At 26.3% G+C, this 22,294-nt stretch overlaps 1 protein-coding gene across 2 annotated transcripts in view; it reads left to right on the plus strand.

The window, feature by feature from the left end:
• LOC100206526 (RNA exonuclease 1 homolog) overlaps nt 1-22,294 on the plus strand; it is a 49,965-nt gene that overhangs the window by 14,120 nt on the left and 13,551 nt on the right. The window contains exons 1-9 of one of the 2 annotated variants that reach the window (XM_065801796.1): nt 1,913-2,073; nt 5,173-5,256; nt 5,544-5,683; nt 5,894-6,415; nt 6,769-6,861; nt 6,971-7,207; nt 11,067-11,397; nt 11,532-11,666; nt 15,002-15,115. In XM_065801796.1, coding sequence (XP_065657868.1) covers nt 1,977-2,073; nt 5,173-5,256; nt 5,544-5,683; nt 5,894-6,415; nt 6,769-6,861; nt 6,971-7,207; nt 11,067-11,397; nt 11,532-11,666; nt 15,002-15,115 — 1,753 coding nt within the window. In that variant the 5' untranslated portion in view covers nt 1,913-1,976. Of the gene's footprint in view, nt 1-1,912; nt 2,074-5,172; nt 5,257-5,543; nt 5,684-5,893; nt 6,416-6,768; nt 6,862-6,970; nt 7,208-11,066; nt 11,398-11,531; nt 11,667-15,001; nt 15,116-22,294 lie in introns of those variants that run through there. The other variant, XM_065801797.1, reaches the window with a different exon arrangement.

A 22,294-nucleotide genomic window follows, 5' to 3' on the forward strand; every position in this document is an offset into this window, starting at 1 on the left:
CACCAAACAATGTAAACAATTTTCAATGGCCGATTCATTATGCCACAGAAAATAATGCATAAGCTATTTGGAAAAAATAAACTTCAGCAATCCCTCATTGAGAATAGAACAAGAATTTCAAAAATACAAACAGTTTGTAGCTCTTATTATATTTGTAGAAATGACGTAAGCTTTCTCGTGTCATAATATATAAACTTGCTAAACATCGCCATACACTTGCGATACATTTATTTGATTAATACACAATAATAATTTAATTAATACAAATCAAGGTTCTCATTAATATGGCTGAGCCACTATTTTTTCCCTGTAAAAAAGCAAACAAGCGTTATAAATTAAAAAATAAAATAAAATAATATATGCCTGAAAATGTAGTTCACTAACAAAAGTTATATAATGTATAAGATTGTTGATTATAAAAGAAATGCGAAACTTTTCCATGATATTTTAAAATCAATTTTCCAAACTGTTCGATTTCCCAAGAATTTCTAAACTTATAATTTAATTATTCTTTTTACCATTATTATTCCTGTTTATAATTATTTATTCCTGTTATAATTATTTATTCCTGTTATAATTATAGAATAGAATGACTTCCTTGAAAATCTAGTTTCTGAAAATTAATAAAAATTAATTTTTGTTTACTTAACTGTATCTCTTTAAATGTTTATGTCAAACCAACATTCATACAAGTAATTTCTGTTACATTATTTTAAATATTATGTTTTTGCCATGTTCCTATTCCTATTAATTTATACTCCTAATAACTACATGTTAAATTTTATATCTACATATCCATGTAAAGAAACCAATATTAACACTGTTAATATTGCAATATTAACACTGTTAATATTCACAGTAAACTTGCAATACTATCAAATGTATGATGTTTACAACATTATTTTTACAAATAAATGTTTACATTTAATGTTATAAAGTTTCCTAATATTACTGTACCTTATTGAGTCATTAAAACTTCTGACTTTTTGCAGCAGTAAATTCTTCACTTTAAATCGAGAATTAAGAATGGTGGATGAAATTTTACAACTTAGCGATAATTTTAAACTTCATTTCTTCTTGGGCCAATTCAATGAGGCCCTGCTGTATGCTTTTTTGTCCCACCTGAAAGTACAATAAATTCTGTGTGCGCATCAAAAGTTATATTATTACAAATAAATGAAATAGGGCCAGTAAAAATCAGCCCAGCCGTTATTGGCAATGAATTAAAACAACGCTACAATACTTTAAATAATTTGCAAATAAGCATATTACTTATAAAATGAAATAATTTAAAATTAGAACAAACTTAGAACTATTTACTTTTATAAAACCTGTCTGCAAATAGTTTAGGCTAATAGTTGCATATTTGCATATATATAAATACATATTTACATTTACAAATACTTTATTTTGAATAAATCATGGAGTGGCCCGGCCCCTGTGGCCCCTATTGACAAGCTGCCACTGTGTATATATTATTATATATATATGTATATATATATATATTTATTTATATATATATATATATATATATTTATATATAAATTTATATATATATTTATATATATATTTATATGTATATATATATATATATATATATATGTATATATATATATATATATATATATATATATATATATATATATATATATATATGTATATATATATATATGTATATATATATATATATATATATATATATATATATATATATATATATATATATATATGTATATATATATATATATATATGTATATATATATATATATATATATATATATATATATATATATATATATATATATATATATATATATATATATATATATGCTTGGCATTTAATTTTTATGTTGTATATCTTGTTTAAACAAATGGTAATCTCAATTATTTTAAAATTTAAAATTCAAAGTGTTTTTAATATGTTTTTATTCTTTTAAAAAGAATTTTTCTTAGAAAATTAGTATAGAAACTTAAGATGTTTCCATCGAAAGGTTATTTTCGAAACACTGTTTGTCCATTTTATCAACATGGATTATGTCATCGACCATATTGTCACTTCAAGCATGCTAAAGGTTGGTCTTTTTTTTTTAATGAATCTAAATTTTAGTCTCTAATATATATACTCCAATAATATATATAAAAAATAATATAAATAATATACTCAATTATAATAACCATTTATAAAAAAGAAAAAGAAAACTTTATAAAGAAATAAAATAAATAATTCAAGGAACATTATTCCATTATTGTTTCTAAGAAGGAAAAGTATTGTCAGTTAATAATTTTATCACTCAGCCAACCAAAAATTTTATCACTTATCATAATTGTATGCAACATAACATAAGTGGGTAGACATTTCATAGCAACACATCATAGGGGTTTGGTACAGAGAAGGTTCTTGAAAATTCTAAAACTTAAATATTTAACCTTTATTTTTAATATAAAATGGTTTTAGTTTTTAATATAAAATAGTTTAGTTTTATTTTTAATAAAATGGACTATTTTGTGTTAAAAATATTACTTCCATGTGCTATTTCTTCAATAGACTATCATCTATCTATCTATAGATTACAGCCCTCAAAGTTAAGGTTTGTATTCGGCAATGCTGACCTAACTACTGACCTGACAGTGTCTTAGGTTGGCAATTTCTTGCCGATCTCAGAATTTGTAAAACTCAATTTTATTTGCTATTACAAATAAATTAAAAACATTTAAGCAAACGCTTAATTTAAATTTTAAATAAAATTGAAATAAAAGCAGTAAAACAAATGTTGTATTTAAATAATAAATAAAGTTGTCAAAAATAAAAATAAAAAAACATTTTTATTATATTTTAAATATAAAATAGTTAAAAAAAAAACTGTGAATTCTAAATAAAATAGTTAAAATTACAATGGAAAAAATAAAGTTTTATTTAAATTTAAATAAAAATAAAGTTTTATTTAAATTTAAATAAAAATAAAGTTTTATTTAAATTCTAAACATAGTAGTTAAAGTAAAAATAGCACATCTAACTTTTTTTATAAATTCTGAACAAATTAATTTAAAAACATTAAGAAGGTTTTATTTAATTAAATAAAACATTGGTTTTAATGTGTTATTTAAATGAATTTATTTTTTTAATTTTTTTTTGAATTTGTTTTTATTTTAGTTATTTTATATAGATTAAATTTTAATTAAATTTTAAAATAATAAAATATAATTTATAAATAAATTTTATTTAAAAATATAATTTAACTAAATTCTAAATTAAATAATTAAAATAAAATGATAAAACAAACGTTTTTATTAAGTTATAAATTAGTACAAATAAACTAAAAGAAAACAACAACAATGGAACAACCAATGTTTTATTCAAATCTGTAAACGGAATAATTAAAGTAAAAATAGAAAAATGAACATTTTATATAAAAACGGAAAAAACAACTTTTTTTATTAACTCTAAATAAAATAATTAAAATAAAACCTGCAAAATTAATGTTTTATTTAAAATTCTAATAAAATGGTAAAATGCTTTGTTTGTTTTTCAAATTTTAAGCAAATGCAGAGGTTTAAAAGAAAAGTCTGCAAACTTGACAATTCAATTTTATGCTAAATGTTTGCAGTATGTTGATTTGTCAAACTCTGTTTCTAAATATTTAACCAACCTGATGCCGACCTAAAACATTTTTAGGTTGGCAATTTTTTGTCGACTTTGTTTTTTCTAATTCTGAGGGCTGTATATATATATATATATATATATATATATATATATATATATATATTTATATATATATATATTTGTATCAAATTTTTTTACTGAGCTCTAAAAGATTAAGATTGGCAAATTCTTTCAGACCTCATTTTTTCTAATTTAAAAGATTTTAATTAAAAAAATATTTTTAGGGGTGTCACAAGACCCTTCAAACATTAAACAGGCCTCTAATATTATATTAAAAAAAAATTTTAAAAAAACTAAGTAATGTTAAAAAAAAAAATTAAAAAATATTAATAAATATAAAAATAAAATAATTTAGATTTTACTAAAAACAAAACGAAATTTTTAGTTTAAAGAATTTTAAGCTAAAAATGTCATTTAAATTAAGAGAATTCAACAATTATTTTAAAAATTTTTGTTTAATTTCGCTTCAAACTTTTTTTTTGATAATATTAGGGACCTATGTGCAAGGGTCTTGTGGCAACGGTTAATTTTTTTTTTATTCAAAATTTTTTTAAATCTAGTGTTATTTTGTTATATAGGAAACTTTTAGTGGGTAAGACATAATTTTTATTAAATGTTAAGATAAAAGAGATGATATAAAAAGCAGAAAAAATAAATAAGAACCTGCTTATCACAACTCATGAATAACAAAACGTGTAGTTTAAAAGTCAAATTAATGACAGTAACTAATGATTGTAACTAATGACTGTAACTATTGACAGTAACTAATGACAATAACTAATGGCAGTAACTAACGGCAATTATCATACTAATAACATCTCTTTGATAAATAGTTGTCTAACTTTAATACTGTTTATATATTTTTTATATTATTAGTGTTAATGTTTTCTTAATGTTTACTTGAGCTATATCATATATGTACATACTCACAAGGTTATTGTTTTAATATTAACTAACTTTAACATGTCTATTAATTTAGTTGTGTAAATTTATTATAAGTATATCAACTCAGTTGTATTTATTAGTTATATTCAGTTATAATTATATTATTATAGTTCAGTTATATAATTATACTATTATAATGTAATTATATTTTATAATGTAATTATATTTTATATTATATATATATATATATATATATATATATATATATATATATATATATATATATATATATATATATATATATGTTATATTTTTAGTTTTTAGCAGATCCCTTCAAATGTTTTGTGTTAGGTACGCAGGTCCCTCTCTGTTAAATACACATTTCTCTCCTAATGCTTTGTGTTAAGTACACAAGTCCCTCTTAATGTTTTGTGTTAGCTATACAGGTCCCTCCTAATATTTTGTGTTTTACATCATTTTTTTTAAACTAATTTTAACGAAGATCTAGTCATTTTTGTTTTGTTTCTGTTAGGGTAATAATCCATTATGTTAGGGTTAAGGCTAAGTTCACCTGTTAAGTTAACTCCCAAGGATTAATTACAAAAAAAAAAAATTGTATTTATAGAGGAACAACGAATAAATGAAAAACAACAAGTGAACAAAGAACACAAAGTTATTAAAGAAGATTGTAGTCCTCAATTCCATAAAGGTTTAGACTTTATTTAAAAGTAGAATCGTTTGTATTTTTGCAATTGTTTGTATTTTTGCAATCGTTTGTATTTTTGCAATTGTTTGTGATAAAAATTTTTTATTTGTGATAAAAAATTTTTGTTTGTGATAAAAAATTTTTGTTTGTGATAAAAAAATTTTGTTTGTGATAAAAAATTTGTTTTTTAAGAAGGTAGTTAAACTAGAATGTTTAAAAAATTTTTGAAATTTAAAAAAAAAAATGCAAAAGTTAAAAAAGCAATTAAAATAATTTGTTATTATTTACAGTGGACACTCATGATGCCAATAAACCTTTAACATCTGTGTTAAATGAACATAATGATGAAGACGATGATAATGATGAAGTGATGAAAATAGTAAAGAATATATCGCCATCTAAATTGTTTGCTTATGCTCAGAGAAAGCAGGTTCAATGTTTTATACCCTAGGGTGTTTGTTGCAGGTTGAATGTTTACACCCTAGGGTGTTTGTTGCAGGTTAAATGTTTAGTTGCATTTGTTGCTACTAACAAAGTGTGCAAATGTTCTACACCCTAGGGTGTTTATTATTGGCTTTATATTTATCATGCAAAACTTGCAATCTATATTTCATTTACGTGAAGTATTTTTTGGATTTAGGAAGAACGTGAACTTCAGAAGACTTTAGCAGAAATAGATGAGGAAAATAAAATTAAAAAAAACAGTTTAACAGAAGCGTTCTATAACAAAACTTTAGATAATGATAAAAAAGTTAATTGCTTAGAAGACATTACGCAGACACTGATTCAAATACCTACAAAAAAAGTTTGTGAATGTGATGATCCTGACTGTTCAGGATTTGTGGATGATCATTCATCTGGATTGAAAACAGATTCCTCTTCTTTTCCTAATAAAAATATGGATAACAAAAATGAAAATACTATTATACCAAAAAGCATTAAAAAACTGTCAGATGTTTCATTTTTTGCAACTGAAGAAATCCAAGATTTAAGAAAAAGAAAGAGGAAATCAAATGTTGAAAAAAGCGAATCTTCAGTCAAGAAAAAACTCTTAGATGTGAAGTTTGATACTGAAAGTGAACAAAAAGATGATTTTGACTTGACTAGTAATATTCCTCAAAATTTTGTTAAAAACAAACGAATTGCTCATTCAAAGACAGAGGTTCTTTTTTATTAATACTTTTTTAATTATATATATATATATATATATATATATATATATATATATATATATATATATATATATATATATATATATATATATATATATATATATATATATATATATATATATACACACACACATATATAATAGTAATGTTTAATTGATTTTGTTAATTGATTTTATTTTGTTTATTGGTAACAATTGTTTGGTTTTTGTTTTTGCTTTTTATATTGCTGTGTTTTTTTAATCCTCTTTTTTTCAACTAAAAATATAAAATTATTATGTTATTCAACATAAAAGGTTGCAAATGTTAGCATAGTAATGGAATTGTTTTGTAATTTTTTTTATAGGTTGCAAAATCTGCAGCTCTGATATCCACAAATTTAACAAAGATCTCTCCATCTGCAGCTCTGATATCCACAACAAAGATCTCTTCATCAATTGTTGAGTTGTTGCCTTTTTAACAAGATAATTGAGTATTGAAGTATAAATTCGCAAAAGCTTAAACTGCTGCAGAATTCATATCTTTTAAACTTTATTTTTATCTTTTAGACAACTTCTGCAATAGATGTTAATAAGTATACTGCCGAAACAGGAATTTATCTTGGTAAAAAGCGCCAAGCTCATGTTTCAGTTGTTCCAGTGATTAACTCAGAATCATTTACACGTCCAAAATTAAAAGTGGAATACGGAAGCAAAATAGCTCATAATCTTCGCCAACTCTATCTAAACAAAATTATAGATGAGTTTATTCCAAAATGTCAATCTGAAGCAGATGCTTGTGAAAAGGTAACAAGCTTTTAAACAAGATCAATTAAGAATAATTAATTTCCATTGGAAATATTCGCGGTATAACTAGTAATTAATAAACATAATAATAATTAATAATTACATAAATTTAATATTATTTATCTTTTTAATTTTCATTAAAAATATTTATTTTAATCTAAAACCCATAGTTTCAGACCACTGTCACTAGATTTCCTTTAAAATTAACAAAAATTATTAAAATGGTAATAGAAAATATTAACATTTTAAGAATTTAAAAGCAGTGAAATTATATAAAAGTTTCAAAAATAATAACCATTTTATAAAAAAACTATTATTTTAGATTTTACTAAATAGCAATTGAATTTTTAGTGCATTTTTACACCATTTTTTGATTATAATTGATGTTTTTATAAAATGATTATTTTTGAAATTTTTATATAGCTTCATTTGAGACTCAACAAGACATTCTTTTAAAAGTATGTCTTGTTTAGTCCCAAGACAAAGTTTTTTTTTATATATTAATATTAGAGACCCATTAAATGTTCAAGGGTCTTGAGGCACTCCTAAAAATATTTTTTATGCAAAAAATTTATAAATCCAGCATTATTTTATCATATAGAACACATTATGGTGCATGCTGTAGATATTTTTCAAAAATGTTGTTTTTTGAACTACCTGAATATATATATATATATATATATATATATATATATATATATATATATATATATATATATATATATATATATATATATTTGTGTGTGTGCGTGTATTTATATATATTATTATTATTAATCTGCAAGGAGTGAACCTCCTAAGCAGAATATGAGTACTTGTTCTGCTACAAGCAGATCAGGGGCTTAGTGCCGGTCATTGTTAATTGTTATATCTTAGTTTAACTGTTCTTTTGGTCAAAACTGTTCTTAAAACTTCCAACACTTTTCTGAAACAATATTGAGTTGTCCAAATTATTCCAATGATTGACAATTCTGTTAGTGAAAGTGTCGGTGTTCACAGTTTTTTATAATTTCGCGATGTAGGTGCTTACATTGTCCTCATTGTGGAGCAATAGTTTCTGGTTCGATATACCAGTTATCATGGTCTAATTTATTCTCAAGTTTGTACTGCTGAATGCAATCTGCACATGTTCTTTCTGTTAGATTAAAAATTTTTAATCTTCTTTCATAATCAAACTTTTAAGCGGGTGAGAGACTTTTGTGGCCCTATGTTAAACAAGCTCAATGCATTTAATATCTTTTTTTGAGTAAGCATTACATGCAGGTACTGCAAACTCTAGATGCGGGCTAATGTAGGTTATGTATAAATTTTTCCAGAAATTTATATCCCTACTTAGGAAAGCACTTTTTATCCATCCCAAGATGCTGTTGGCTTTGGAAGCACATTTCATTGCATGTGTTTTCCGATTGCGGTTAGACATAATTTTCACACCATTTAGTTGATACTAAAGCATGACTAGTTGTTCCAAAGGATATATTGAAACTAAATTTAGGGTTATCGTAACCAAAATACATAACTTTAAGTTTATCAACATTCAGTTTCATGAGCCAAGTTTCTGTTAAAATTACAATTGCATTTATTTCTATTTGTAATTTTTTGGAATTTTCTTTATTTGATATCTTGGCTATTAATTTACTGTCATCAGCATAAAGCTTACAGGAATAATAATTTAAGACATTTGGAAGACCGTTTATGTAGTTTATAAATAACAGTGGTCCAAGCACACTTCCTTGTGGTATGCCACTGGTGACATTGGCCCAATATGAAATGTTTTTTCCAAGCACAACACATTGTTGCCTGTTTTCTAGAAAGTTTTCAAGAAAGTTCATGAAAATATTTAATAAATTTACTTTGTCGAATGCTTCATTAAAATCTAAAAAACTACTCTTGAAAAATCAGCCCACTGTTTTTTCAAGAGTATTGTCATGACTACATCTAATGTTTTCAATAAATTAGTAACACAACCTTTATTGCATACAAATCCGTGTTGTTGTTTGGCTAAGTATAGTATGTCTTTTGTGTTCAATTTGTTTAAGTTTTTGTTTAAGAGATGATTCATGACTGTGTCTTTTATGATTCGCTCCAAAACCTCATATGGAATTGAAGTCAAAGAAACTATGCGGCAGTTTGCTGGGTTATTATGATTACCACTCTTATGTAATGGTGTCACATTGGCTAATCTCCAATATGTCAGAGGTAATTTTTTCATGTAAAGAGCTTGAGAATATCATAAAAAGTGGCTTGGAAAATTCATAGTGACATGCTTTTAGTGCCCAAGGATGAACTCCATTGACTCTTGGAGCTTTGTTAATGTCCAAGTTGAATAGGTGTTTACTAATATTTTTAATGGACAGCATTGAAATCCTATATTTGCTGATGTGCAATTCTCAAAATGTGGTGCCAGTACTTCATTTGATTCCTCTACAAATAGATATTTAAAATAATCATTAAGAATATTGCAAATGTCTGTTCCAGAGTTTGATACTGAGCCATCGGCATTACGTTGCTAAGTAAAAAAGTTTATTGCATATTAGTAAATTATTTCACAGAAAGTATGAATTAATTTTTTTAGTCTTTAAAAATTATCGCCTGTTTTATAAAATTGTTTCCATATATTTTTTAGTGTTTTCAGTTTTAAGTCAAGTTATGAAGACATTAAAAATGTGCCTCACTTACATTTCAAATTTTAATCTTTCTTTTAGAGTTTTAAAAGAAAATTTTAAAAAGAATTTATAAGAAAATTTAAAATGAACATTTACTATGTTTACATTTTATGCAAAGTACTATGAAAAAGCATAACTTGTTATTTTTAATTAATTATATATCCTAGTTATACAATCATTGGCTTTATTTTGAAGATGTTCATTTTTAGATGCTCCTTGTTATAAGAAAAAAGTATTTATTCAAAGCATTTTTTACAAATACGCATAGCGCACATATCTTTGCAAAATATAATGAGAAATTTCCCAATTTTATGTTTCTGCAAATACAGAGAAAAAAAAATGCTTCAACTGATAAAATAAGTGTTAAATAATGACAAATGTTAATATTGTATTATTTATATTAAAAAACACACACTTAAAAGTATTACTTAAATATAATAATTGTAAATATATACAGAAAAAAATAGACCACGTTGTCTATGTTTTTTATTCAACAGGTCTGTAACCTGAGACGGGCTGTTAAAAAAGTAACGCAGTAACATTTACTCTGAGTTTACTATACTTACTTTTAGTTGAGTAAACTTTACAACTTTTACTTGTACTTGAGTAAACTTTACGATCATTAACATTTACTTGTACTTGAGTAAAATTTCATTCAAGTAACAGTACTTTTATTTGAGTACAAAATTTTGTTACTTTTTCCACCTATGATATAAATATATATATATATATATATATATATATATATATATATATATATATATATATATATATACACATATATTATATATATATATGTATATATATATATATATATATATATATATATATATATATATATATATATATATATTTATATATAAATATATGTATATGTCAATAAATGCAGCATTTAACGCACACTGATAATGTCATATTGAAATAGTCTTTGGGACCTTCAGTACATACATCAACTGAGAGTTTGGTGTTAGGCAGGTACATCTAGATATGAAGAACTTATATTACATTAGGAAGTTTCTTATTATTTTTTTTTTTTAATGTTTTTTTGTTTATTTAAGTATTCTCATATTTATTGATGTTGATTTTCATAATTTCTTGTTTTTAACTACATTTATTTCTAGCCATATTTATTTTTTAAATTAAACATTTTTCTTGAAAGAATCTATAGTTATATTTAGAAATTTTTGTGTGTATAGGGTTTTGCTGAGGAAGCAACTGCCTATCAACGTAGCAATCGAAAACAAATGTATTTAAATCTTTGTGCAAACATTGTTAAAAAAATTCGATCATTGCCTGCCTATGTTCCACTTGATACTGAAGAAAACTTAAATATTTCTAAAACAGAAACTAGTCGCCTAATGACTTCTTCAATTACTGGTTATCAAAAGTTAAATCAAAAAATTTCTACTGCGTTACCGAAAAAGATAATTAAACCTGTCTCACCAGCACTGGTAATTGCTGGATCCACAGCTAAAGTTACAGACATAAGTCAAAGAAGGTTATCAGCAGAGCCAATTGAATTAAATGGTTGACTTTTTTTGTTCACTGAATTAAATTTTTGTTTCTTTGTTTTATTATTGCTGGTATTTTATAATGATGACTACAATTTTTTTATAACAAGGTATCCATTTTTTTTAGAAATTATTTTAAATTTGTTTTAGAGGATACATTCTATACATATTTACAAGATTATTTACTGAGTGATGGCCAATTATGGGAAAATAAATATCCATTGATTGACCCAAATAATGATAAAATGGCAATAATAAAAGACTATTCTCCAATACCACGAAACTGTAAACATTTAATTTTTTTTAAATTGTTTATAATGCATTTATTATTATTTTTTCTAAAGTTATTTTTATTATATATATAGCATATATATGTATATATATATACTTAATAAATAAATTTTTTATAATTTTCCTTGATTTAATGGTGCCACATTAAGGTGTCCCAGAAAAGTTTTTTTCTGAAAACAACTATGTGCTCTACGGCAATTCTCCTTATCCCAATTAACACCATAAAAATACCTGACCTCTAAGACATTGTTTTGCTGAAGTAAGTGTTTTAAAACAAAAAAATCATATAAATTGTGAAGAGATTGCGGGATATTTTTACATTTTATATTTGAAACTTTTAAATATTTTGTAAGAATATAGATTATTATTCAATTTTTTTGTAATATAATCAAATTAAATTGATGCACATGGTCCAATTCACTAATTCTGACAGAATGGTTACTTAATTATTGTAATTTTGATGAATTTCATGATTTTTACATTTTTTAATACAACTGCATTGTTTTTAAATGTTTTTAAAAATAATTTGTTATGGAATATAAGTTCTCAATTATGGAAAGCAAGAGTTACTTAGTTTGTGGCATGTTTACACCCTTCCTTCCTGGTATGATTCTTTGGTTATTGTGCAGGTATAGTATATGGTATACAAACTGCAATCACCATGTCATGACAGAAATACAGAGAGAAACCTAGGAAACCAGTGAAACAAGGAACCCAGTGAACCTTTATACAAAAAATATCAAGATCAAGTCTAAGATTAAAAATCTTGTAAATAGACTTGATAGCATTGAAAAATTGGATTGAAACAGACCTGAATTTGCTCCTGGAACATTCTTTTACAATCTTTCAACAGAAACAAGGAAGTTCTACAAAACGTCTTTTAAAACAAATATTGCTTTTTATCTTGGAGCAGATTTACTAAACTTCAGGTTTCTACAACCTGATGTACACCATGAAGTAAGGTTCATGGCTGACTCATTCTAATTGTTAGCAATGCAAATGACCAGAAATTAAAACAAGCAGCTCAGTGATGAAATTCAGACTGTTCAGGATGAAACAGATTATATAGTGATCTTCCACTGTTTTTCCTCCTGAAAAACTGTTAATGCAAACTTTGCGAAATTTAGAAAATAAAATAACTAAAGAAATTCTACAGAAATTTATGATGAAAAAAAAAACTTTTATATAATAATAAGTAACTTAACAAATGCTTTAGTAATCTAAAATCATAATAAAAATTTTTTTTATTATTTGATAATAAAAAAGAATTTTCAGATTTCTTATTGAAATTCTACAATAATGTTATTTACTAAATACTAAAAACTCTTTGGAATTAAATGCACTCGAATAAATTATAAAGTCTGTAGATTGCGGCATATATTTTAAAGACTTTGAAGGACTGGCTAACATGGAGATGGCAAGCTTCAAGTAAAACAACAAAGTTTTTTTTGTATATCTTTGTTATTTTGTTTTACTTAAAAAATTCTCCACAAACATTTTTTTTTAATCATTCTTTTTAATATGAACACAACTTGTTTTGGCGCTTTATGATTCCTTTAAGAAATTTGTGTCCAGTGAGCATCAAATACCAGTTGTTAATGACAGGACTGAAAGACTCATCAAATTAGTGCAGGATTTCATAGGCAGGACGCATTTGAAACAACGACTCAAAAACACAATGGCGTTGGTTTTAAATAACTGGCACAAGGTGTCTAAACATGCCACCAAACAAAGCTCGAAGAAAGTTAATACATCATTGTATAATTATTTTTCAAAATAGTTTATCAAAATGACAGTTTAGTTATTTTAATGAATTAAAGCGGCTAGCAAATTAAGCAAACAAAAAAGCATTTTTAAAAGTAATGATCTCAGTATCTCTAAGAATTGCAAGAATAAATTTGTTAATTATCACTTCATCCCAACCTTATTATAAACCTGATGAAATAAGTTTTGTACACCAATTATTTTAAATTTTCTTTCACTAAATATCAGGTTTTGATTATCTGCATATCATTAAATGAACTCATTTCTTATAAATTTGTCTTACTTAATGAAGATGCTAAGATCATTATACACCTAAAAGGATCAGATGCATTAAAAGAAACAGAATACATCTAAAAGGATCAGATTCTAAGAATCATGATTTTACTAAAAGTAAAAACTTGAAACCAGAGTCGAAAATTAATCACTGACAAAATTTAATCCTCTGTTTAATAAAAATGTTTAACTAAAATTGGACACAATATTTAGCAAGAGCACAATTAGAATAATTGTCAATTAAAAAGTTGTCAATTGATCTATTTCAATCAATTCTTATCTAGCTGCATCATATACCAATCCACTGTAAGCTCAAATAATTGTGAATACAAAGATAAAGTGTATATTGGCATTTGCAAAAACCCTTTTAAATTAAGGTTTGCAAACCATTTCAAATTATTTAACACAAAAAAAGTACATCTTTTATTAAAAACGTCATTAAAGTTCCATTAAAATTTGTAGTTTTGTAACAGCTTTAATGGCTAATGAAATATTAATAAGTATATATATATATATATAATATATATATATATATATATATATATATATATATATATATAAATTAGTAGAAAATCACTTAACAAAATTTTTTTTCATTTAACACTGTGTTTTATCAATAAAGACTCATCAGAAATGCTGTGATTTTCTACTAATTTATAATTGATCTGTTCTTTTAAGAACATTGAGTACTCTATTTTGTAGAATACATTTTAAAGTTGTTTAAATATATATATATATATATATATATATATATATATATATATATATATATATATATATATATATATATATATATATCAACCCTCGTAATTAGGAAAAATAAGGTCGGCAATAATTTGCCAACCTCAATCTTTTAGAGGTTGGCATGAGGTCGGGAAAAATTATTTGATATTAAGTTCTAACCATAAAACATTGAAACAAGGTCGGCAATTTTTTGCTGACCTCAAACACTTTTAGGTTGGCAGTTAGGTCGGCATTGCTGAATGCCAACCCTAATTCTAAGGGTGGTATATACATATATACATATATATATATATATATATATATATATATATATATATATATATATATATATATATATATATATATATATATATATATATATATATATATACATATATATATATATATATATATATATATATATATATATATATATATATATATATATATATATATATATATATATATATATATATATATATATATATATATATATATATATATATATATAAAGAGAGAGAGTCTTAAAAGTTAAAGTATTCTTATTTAATATAAATTTTTTTTTGAAGCTTTAAAAAGACTATGTTGTCGATGTGGAAAAGATTATTTTATGAATGTCAAAGGAAAATATATCACAAAGGAAGAATGTAACTTTCATTGGGGTAAACTGAGAAGAGTTAAAGGTAACATTCATTCAAAAAAATTTGTTATTAAGCATACATTCAACTATGTGCATGTTTGCTTACCAGTTTAATATAATTAGTCAACAAGTATGCTTCTAAGTGTTGTTAATCCTTATGTATGTAAGTGTTGTTAATCCTTATGTATGCAAATACATAAGGATTACTACATACTGTAATATAATAAATACCATTATATACACACCATTTGACAAAACAAAAATGGAGAAGATCTGAAGTGATGTTAGTTTTTGTCTTGGCTTCAAAATATGTGGCTTTATAACTTTCTGTCTTGGACTTATGGCTGTCACCACATGTTTTAAAGCCTTCTACCACTTTTTTACAAGTTATCTTTGTTATTATTGATGACCTTATTACTAACACTGAAGTATTATTCTAAAAAACTAATTAATACAGTTTTTGTCATTTTTTGCCACTTTTTTAGATTTCCAACTTTTTTAGATTTCCAACTTTTTTAGATTTCCAACTTTTTTAGATTTCCAACTTTTTTAGATTTCCAACTTTTTTAGATTTCCAACTTTTTTAGATTTCCAACTTTTTTAGATTTCCAACTTTTTTAGATTTCCAACTTTTTTAGATTTCCAACTTTTTTAGATTTCCAACTTGTTCAGAAAAAAAAGTTGCTTATTACAACTCTTTAATCGCTTGACGCTTCAAAAATTAAAAAAATAATTAAAAAAATAATTTTTATCGAAAATATAGATGCTTGATTTTTTTCTTTTAAACATTTTATTCAGTCATCTACATTTTACATTCTACATGTCCAAAACATCAATCTTCTCTTATCACCTCACTCCTCACCTCACTAATTTTTTCACACCACAGTCACACCGTACATCTATCTCACCATCTCATCTCATTTCAATAAATATCATTAACATTTATCGCACATTGTTTCCCTGTCATACATTATAACTCTCTGAACGCATGTGGTGTGTAATTTTCTTTTAATCTTTGATAATGCACCTCTAGCTATTATTAGTGTAAGCAATTTTCTGAAACTTACCAACACTCTCTAATTTTTATTTTTATATTTTTATATTTAAATATGACATTATAGAATATTTAAAGCACTTTTTTACAACCTTTTTGGTGTTAACCATAGGTGAAAAATAACAATTTACATTTACTTATGTTACTGTATTTAAGTATTTTTTTCATCAATTTTTACTTTTTAAGTATTTTTTTAAATGTGTATTTTCACTTTTACTTAAGTATATATTTTCAAAGTATTGCACTTTGCTACATTTTAAATTATATACATTACTGAATAAAAAAATTAATTACGTATTAGTATTTAATTTCATAAAAAGTATTATTTAATTATTTTGTTTATAAAAATTAGTAAATAATAATAAATAATAAATAATAATAGTAAATAATAATAGTAAATAATAATGCTGGTAGTTGTAACTCTTTTTGTTTTCTTGAGGAATGGAATTTAAACAATTTTATTATTAAATGTCTTTGCAATAAGTAAATAATTCCAGCACTGAGCAATTCCTCACTTAAAAATATCATTCAAGAACTTGAGATTTCACAGTTGGAAATAAAAACTTAATTCATTTTTTTTTTTTTTTTTTAGACACAAGTATTTACAAGTTCCGTGTTTTATAAAAATTGTTTCCTTATAATTTTCATTAATGTTTAAAGTGAAGTTAAAAACTCGCCTCGCCTACGTTTAGAATTTTAATCTTTCTTTTAGAGTTTTAAAAGAAAATTTAAAAAGAATATTTACTATGTTTACTTTTTATACAAAGTATGGAAAAGCATAAAAAATAACTTGTTATTTTCAAGGAATCATATATCCTAGTTACACAAATGTTGGCTTTATTTTAAAAATGTTCCTTTTAGATGCTCCTTGTATTTAAGTAATAAGTTATATATTCAAAGCTTTTTTTTTCATATATACACAATATGTATAACTTTATAAAGTATAATAATAAATTTGCCAATTCCATATGTTTCTGCAAATATGGCAAGAAGGAAAAAAAAAGCATGCTTAAACTGATAAAATAAGTATTAAATAATGCCTTATTTTAATATTATATTGTATGTATTAATAAACTCACACCTAAAAATATTAGTTAAATATAATAAATGAAAAGATATGCAGAAAAGAATAAATCACCTTGTTTATGTTTTCTTATTCAACAGGTTTGTTACTTGAAAATGGCAAAAAGTAACATTTGTATTGAGTTGCTTTTTACTTTTACTTGAGTAAACTTTTCGACCAATTAATGTTTAACGTATTTGAGTAAAATTTCACTTTTTTCTTTTTCCACTTCTGGTGTTTTTTGTTACTTTTTCCACCTCTGGTGATAACCTGTTTTGATGATCAGATTGAAAAAAAAAAAAAAACACCAGTTGAATTTAATAAAATAGCAGCCTATAAACTTTTAAAAATTATGGTTTAATTATATTTTAGCAGTATTTGGCTGACCAGCGTTTGGCTGACCTATTGTGATCAGCGTCATCGTCTTTAATGATAAAAGCACAATAATAACAGGCTTCATTAATTTGTATGGATGAATGGATGGATGAATGGATGAATAAAAATTATTTACATCAAATGAAACATTGACCCATCTTCTTCCATTCATTCTATATTCTATTCTTTAGTTATTTGAATTCATAAGTCTTGTTAAATTTCTATTTAACATTGGTTGAATAATTTAAAATAAATAAGTTGAAAAAAGTCTCTGTATGTGTTGATTTATTTTGTCTTTCAAGTTCTGAATATTAGTGATAATGTTCATATGAGTGATAATGTTCATATGAGTGATAATGTTCATATGAGGGATAATGTTCATATGAGGGATAATGTTCATATGAGTGATAATGTTCATATGAGTGATAATGTTCATATGAGGGATAATGTTCATATGAGGGATAATGTTCATATGAGTGATAATGTTCATATGAGTGATAATGTTCATATGAGGGATAATGTTCATATGAGTGATAATGTTCATATGAGTGATAATGTTCATATGAGTGATAATGTTCATATGAGTGATAATGTTCATATGAGGGATAATGTTCATATGAGGGATAATGTTCATATGAGGGATAATGTTCATATGAGTGATAATGTTCATATGAGTGATAATGTTCATATGAGTGATAATGTTCATATGAGTGATAATGTTCATATGAGTGATAATGTTCATATGAGTGATAATGTTCATATGAGTGATAATGTTCATATGAGGGATAATGTTCATATGAGGGATAATGTTCATATGAGTGATAATGTTCATATGAGTGATAATGTTCATATGAGGGATAATGTTCATATGAGTGATAATGTTCATATGAGTGATAATGTTCATATGAGTGATAATGTTCATATGAGTGATAATGTTCATATGAGGGATAATGTTCATATGAGGGATAATGTTCATATGAGGGATAATGTTCATATGAGTGATAATGTTCATATGAGTGATAATGTTCATATGAGTGATAATGTTCATATGAGTGATAATGTTCATATGAGGGATAATGTTCATATGAGGGATAATGTTCATATGAGTGATAATGTTCATATGAGGGATAATGTTCATATGAGGGATAATGTTCATATGAGGGATAATGTTCATATGAGTGATAATGTTCATATGAGGGATAATGTTCATATGAGGGATAATGTTCATATGAGTGATAATGTTCATATGAGGGATAATGTTCATATGAGGGATAATGTTCATATGAGGGATAATGTTCATATGAGTGATAATGTTCATATGAGGGATAATGTTCATATGAGGGATAATGTTCATATGAGGGATAATGTTCATATGAGGGATTTTGTGATCAAGATTAAGTAGTTCAGTAGTTGCTCCAGACTTATTATTTGTTAACTTAAGTAGATAGCTGGTTGTCTAGAAAAGAAAGAGCATCATTAGAAGAACCAGCCCAAATATGACAACAGGGATGTATTCCATACAGGGATGAATAAGAGATTTGTAGAGGTAGATAATGGAATCAGGAGAGAGAAAATTGTGAGCATGATAAAGAAAAGCAACCTTAGCAGATGCTAGTTTAGCAATTGATTGTATATATGGCATCCATGAAAGGTCAGTAGTAAACGATAATCCAAGCAGACATAAAGAAGAGGACTCAGTGAGAGGGTTGCTATTCATTAATATAGGAATGTCAACAGTACTGTGATAGTTGTTTGCAGTAAATAACTGAGTTTTGTTGGAGTTACAAGTCACTGTGAGCCCAAATTTACAAGCCACTGTGAGCCCCAATCTGTTACAGAAGTGAGATCAGATTCAAGATCGGCTACCTGTTCTAAGCATTTGAAAAGAGAAGACTTTTTGTCAAGACAGGAGTATAAATTAAGTCATCAGCAAAAAGAGCTACTTTAGATGTAAGGTTGTCAGGATGATCATTAATAGAGATAAGGAACAAAACAGGACCAAGGTTATAACCTTGAGGTACCCCAGAAGTTACTTGAAACAAAAGAGTGTTGGCCTTCAAGGATGACTTTAATAAAGCGGTTAAAAAAAACAGTTTGATAATCTCAAACGCTTTCCCAAATTATACACCTTATGAAACAAGCTTATGGAGAAGACCAGCATGCTAAACTTTATAGCCATAGAGCAAGTCATAGAGCAAAAGGATCGAAAACTGTATTGACTGTCTGACAGGATGGATGTGATCAAGATGGATGTGATCAAGATGGATGTGATCAAGATGAGATGTGAGAAATTTGTTTAACAAAGACTCAAAGACTTTGCTAATAACAGAAAGAAGACTGATCGGACAATAATTATAGGGGTCATAATGTTCACCAAATTTTTGAAAATTGGAGCAACAGATGTCATTTTCCAGCAGGTAGGAAAACTAGGCTCAGGAAAGCAGTTATTAAATAGTTTAGAGAGAATTAAAGATTTTTCTGGAGAGCAATTTTGAAAGACTGTGACAGGAATGTTGTTTGGATCACAAGCTGTAAAAGAGTTTAATCGAGGTATGACTTTAGCAACAGAAGCTCGAGTGATTTGAATGTCTGACAATGGGTTAATCTGTTGAATTGGAATGGAAGGAAATCACAAAAAGAGTCTCAGTCAGTTTTAGGGTAGTAGTAAGTAGTGCAATAAGATGAGTCCGAAAAGGAAGTACAAGATAAAAAACTTAAAGAGATCATTGCATGGTCAGAACCTCTTAAGGGAGAAAAAAGGGAAACTGAAAACAAGCTAGGATCAGAAACAAGACATAAATCAAGGGGTGAAGGTAAATGATTAGGGTTGTCAGGAAAACGAGTCACAATGTTAACTATCTGAGTAAGAGATTGAGAAATGCAGAAGTTACAAGCTTTAGTGCCATCAGGGTCAGTGGTGTTAGAGCCTAGCCATTCATGATGATGATGTGATGAGCATTAAAGTCACCAATAACAACAATATTGGCATAGGTGTAAAGAGAGAGAGCATGGTCAATTTGATCAGAAATTAAGCTAAAAGAGTTCAGTTTTGGAAAGAAGGAGAACGATAAAGAACAAAGAGAAAGGTGATAGAGTGAAGAGGTGCTAAGTGGAAGTACATAAAAGAATGGTCAAAGGATTTGAACCTGATTTCACAAAAAATAATTGAATTGATTGGTATGTATACTCCAAAGCCAAGCATGTGACTATTGGATAGTTGCGAATCAAAGGATAGTACCCATCAACATTGAGATCAGAAGAAAGAATAGCAGAATTTAAATTAATCTCACTAAGAACAAGCAAGTCAGGTGAATTTTGCAGGAGGTAATGTTCAACTGATGGAAAGTTGCTTTGCAGACCACGAATATTAGTAAAAGATATATTAAAACAATTAAGTGGTGGGTATGGTTTTTTATGTTTAATATTTTGGTTTTCTTTTCGGCATAATTTAAGTTTAAAGAGAACTTGACTCATTCATAGATAGAACACAGCCTCCCAAGCAATGAGCTATGCAATTTTCTCAGTCCTGATAAATAACCCTAAGTCGTAACATAGGGCTCCCAATGCAGCCTTGACAATGCGCACCAAAAGCATTAATAAGGACACCATCCATGTACAACATGGCACTGTTAATACTCTGATATTTTGCAGCTGTTGATGGAATCAGCCTCTCTAAGAGCTACCAAAGAGTTTAGGAAACCTCACTACAAGCTGGCCTCAGAACCATAAAGCTGAGTTTTAGAGCTGTACCCTTATTAGGAGATAACAGTAAGAGTTGCATAGCCACTATCAAGGAGGCACAAGCAAAAACCTATAAGAAGAGTCAAGAAGATCCAGAATTCATCATCCTAGGCAGGAAACAATGTAACACAGATTTACTTCTTGGCCAGCCTAATAGATGAAGAAGGGGTTCGAAGCTGGTCAACAGAATTATTCTTCTTACCCCTAAAGTCTTTGCCTAGGAGGCCTTCTACAAGGGAGTAGCTGGATGCAGTTAACATTTGCCCAAGATGAATATTTTTATCAAGACACAATCTCTAGCCTTTACTCAACCAAGAGCCCCAAGGCAGGGGATTTTTAAGTCGGAGTTTGTTTCTCCTAGCCTTTGCCTGAAAAAGCACACTCTACAAGGCAGCAGGGCATAGGGCAGGTAGTACTGGGTTACATAGTACCAGTAGCAGGATGATTGCGATGATCCTGAACCTGACCTGACCTGGTGTAATTAAAAGGAGCTACTTCCTGCAAACAGCAACTTAAACCACCATGCATAATATTTTGGAAATGTGTTAGCAAAAATATTACACCCAACACAATACTAGAGATAAGAGTGAGCATAGGTTTAATAGTTGGAGTGTCTAGTTAATGAGCTCACACTGTATCAAAACAAACTTAATCATTTCAAACACTGCGCCAGAGGTTCAGATAGAACACAAACATACAGATTTCCAATATAATTCTTGATGGCATCTTTAAATAACAACTAATCAATTCTCTAAAGATCTGGCATAGTTCCAGTAAACTGTTCATCTTTGATAAGCTACCAAATTTTGAGACCATCAAAGACATTAGTCCAGATTTTTGAAATTTATAGCACTGGAAACAATTGATTAGTAGATTGGAAAAAAATAGAAGATTTATGTGTAACTATGAAACTAATAAACTCAATTTAACCATCTAAACATCTAATATGTGTAACTGTATGTTAACTTGAGCTTTAGAGAAAAAAAACT

This window comes from Hydra vulgaris, chromosome 07, assembly GCF_038396675.1.
Source record: "Hydra vulgaris chromosome 07, alternate assembly HydraT2T_AEP".
NCBI classification, from domain to species: Eukaryota; Metazoa; Cnidaria; class Hydrozoa; order Anthoathecata; family Hydridae; genus Hydra; species Hydra vulgaris.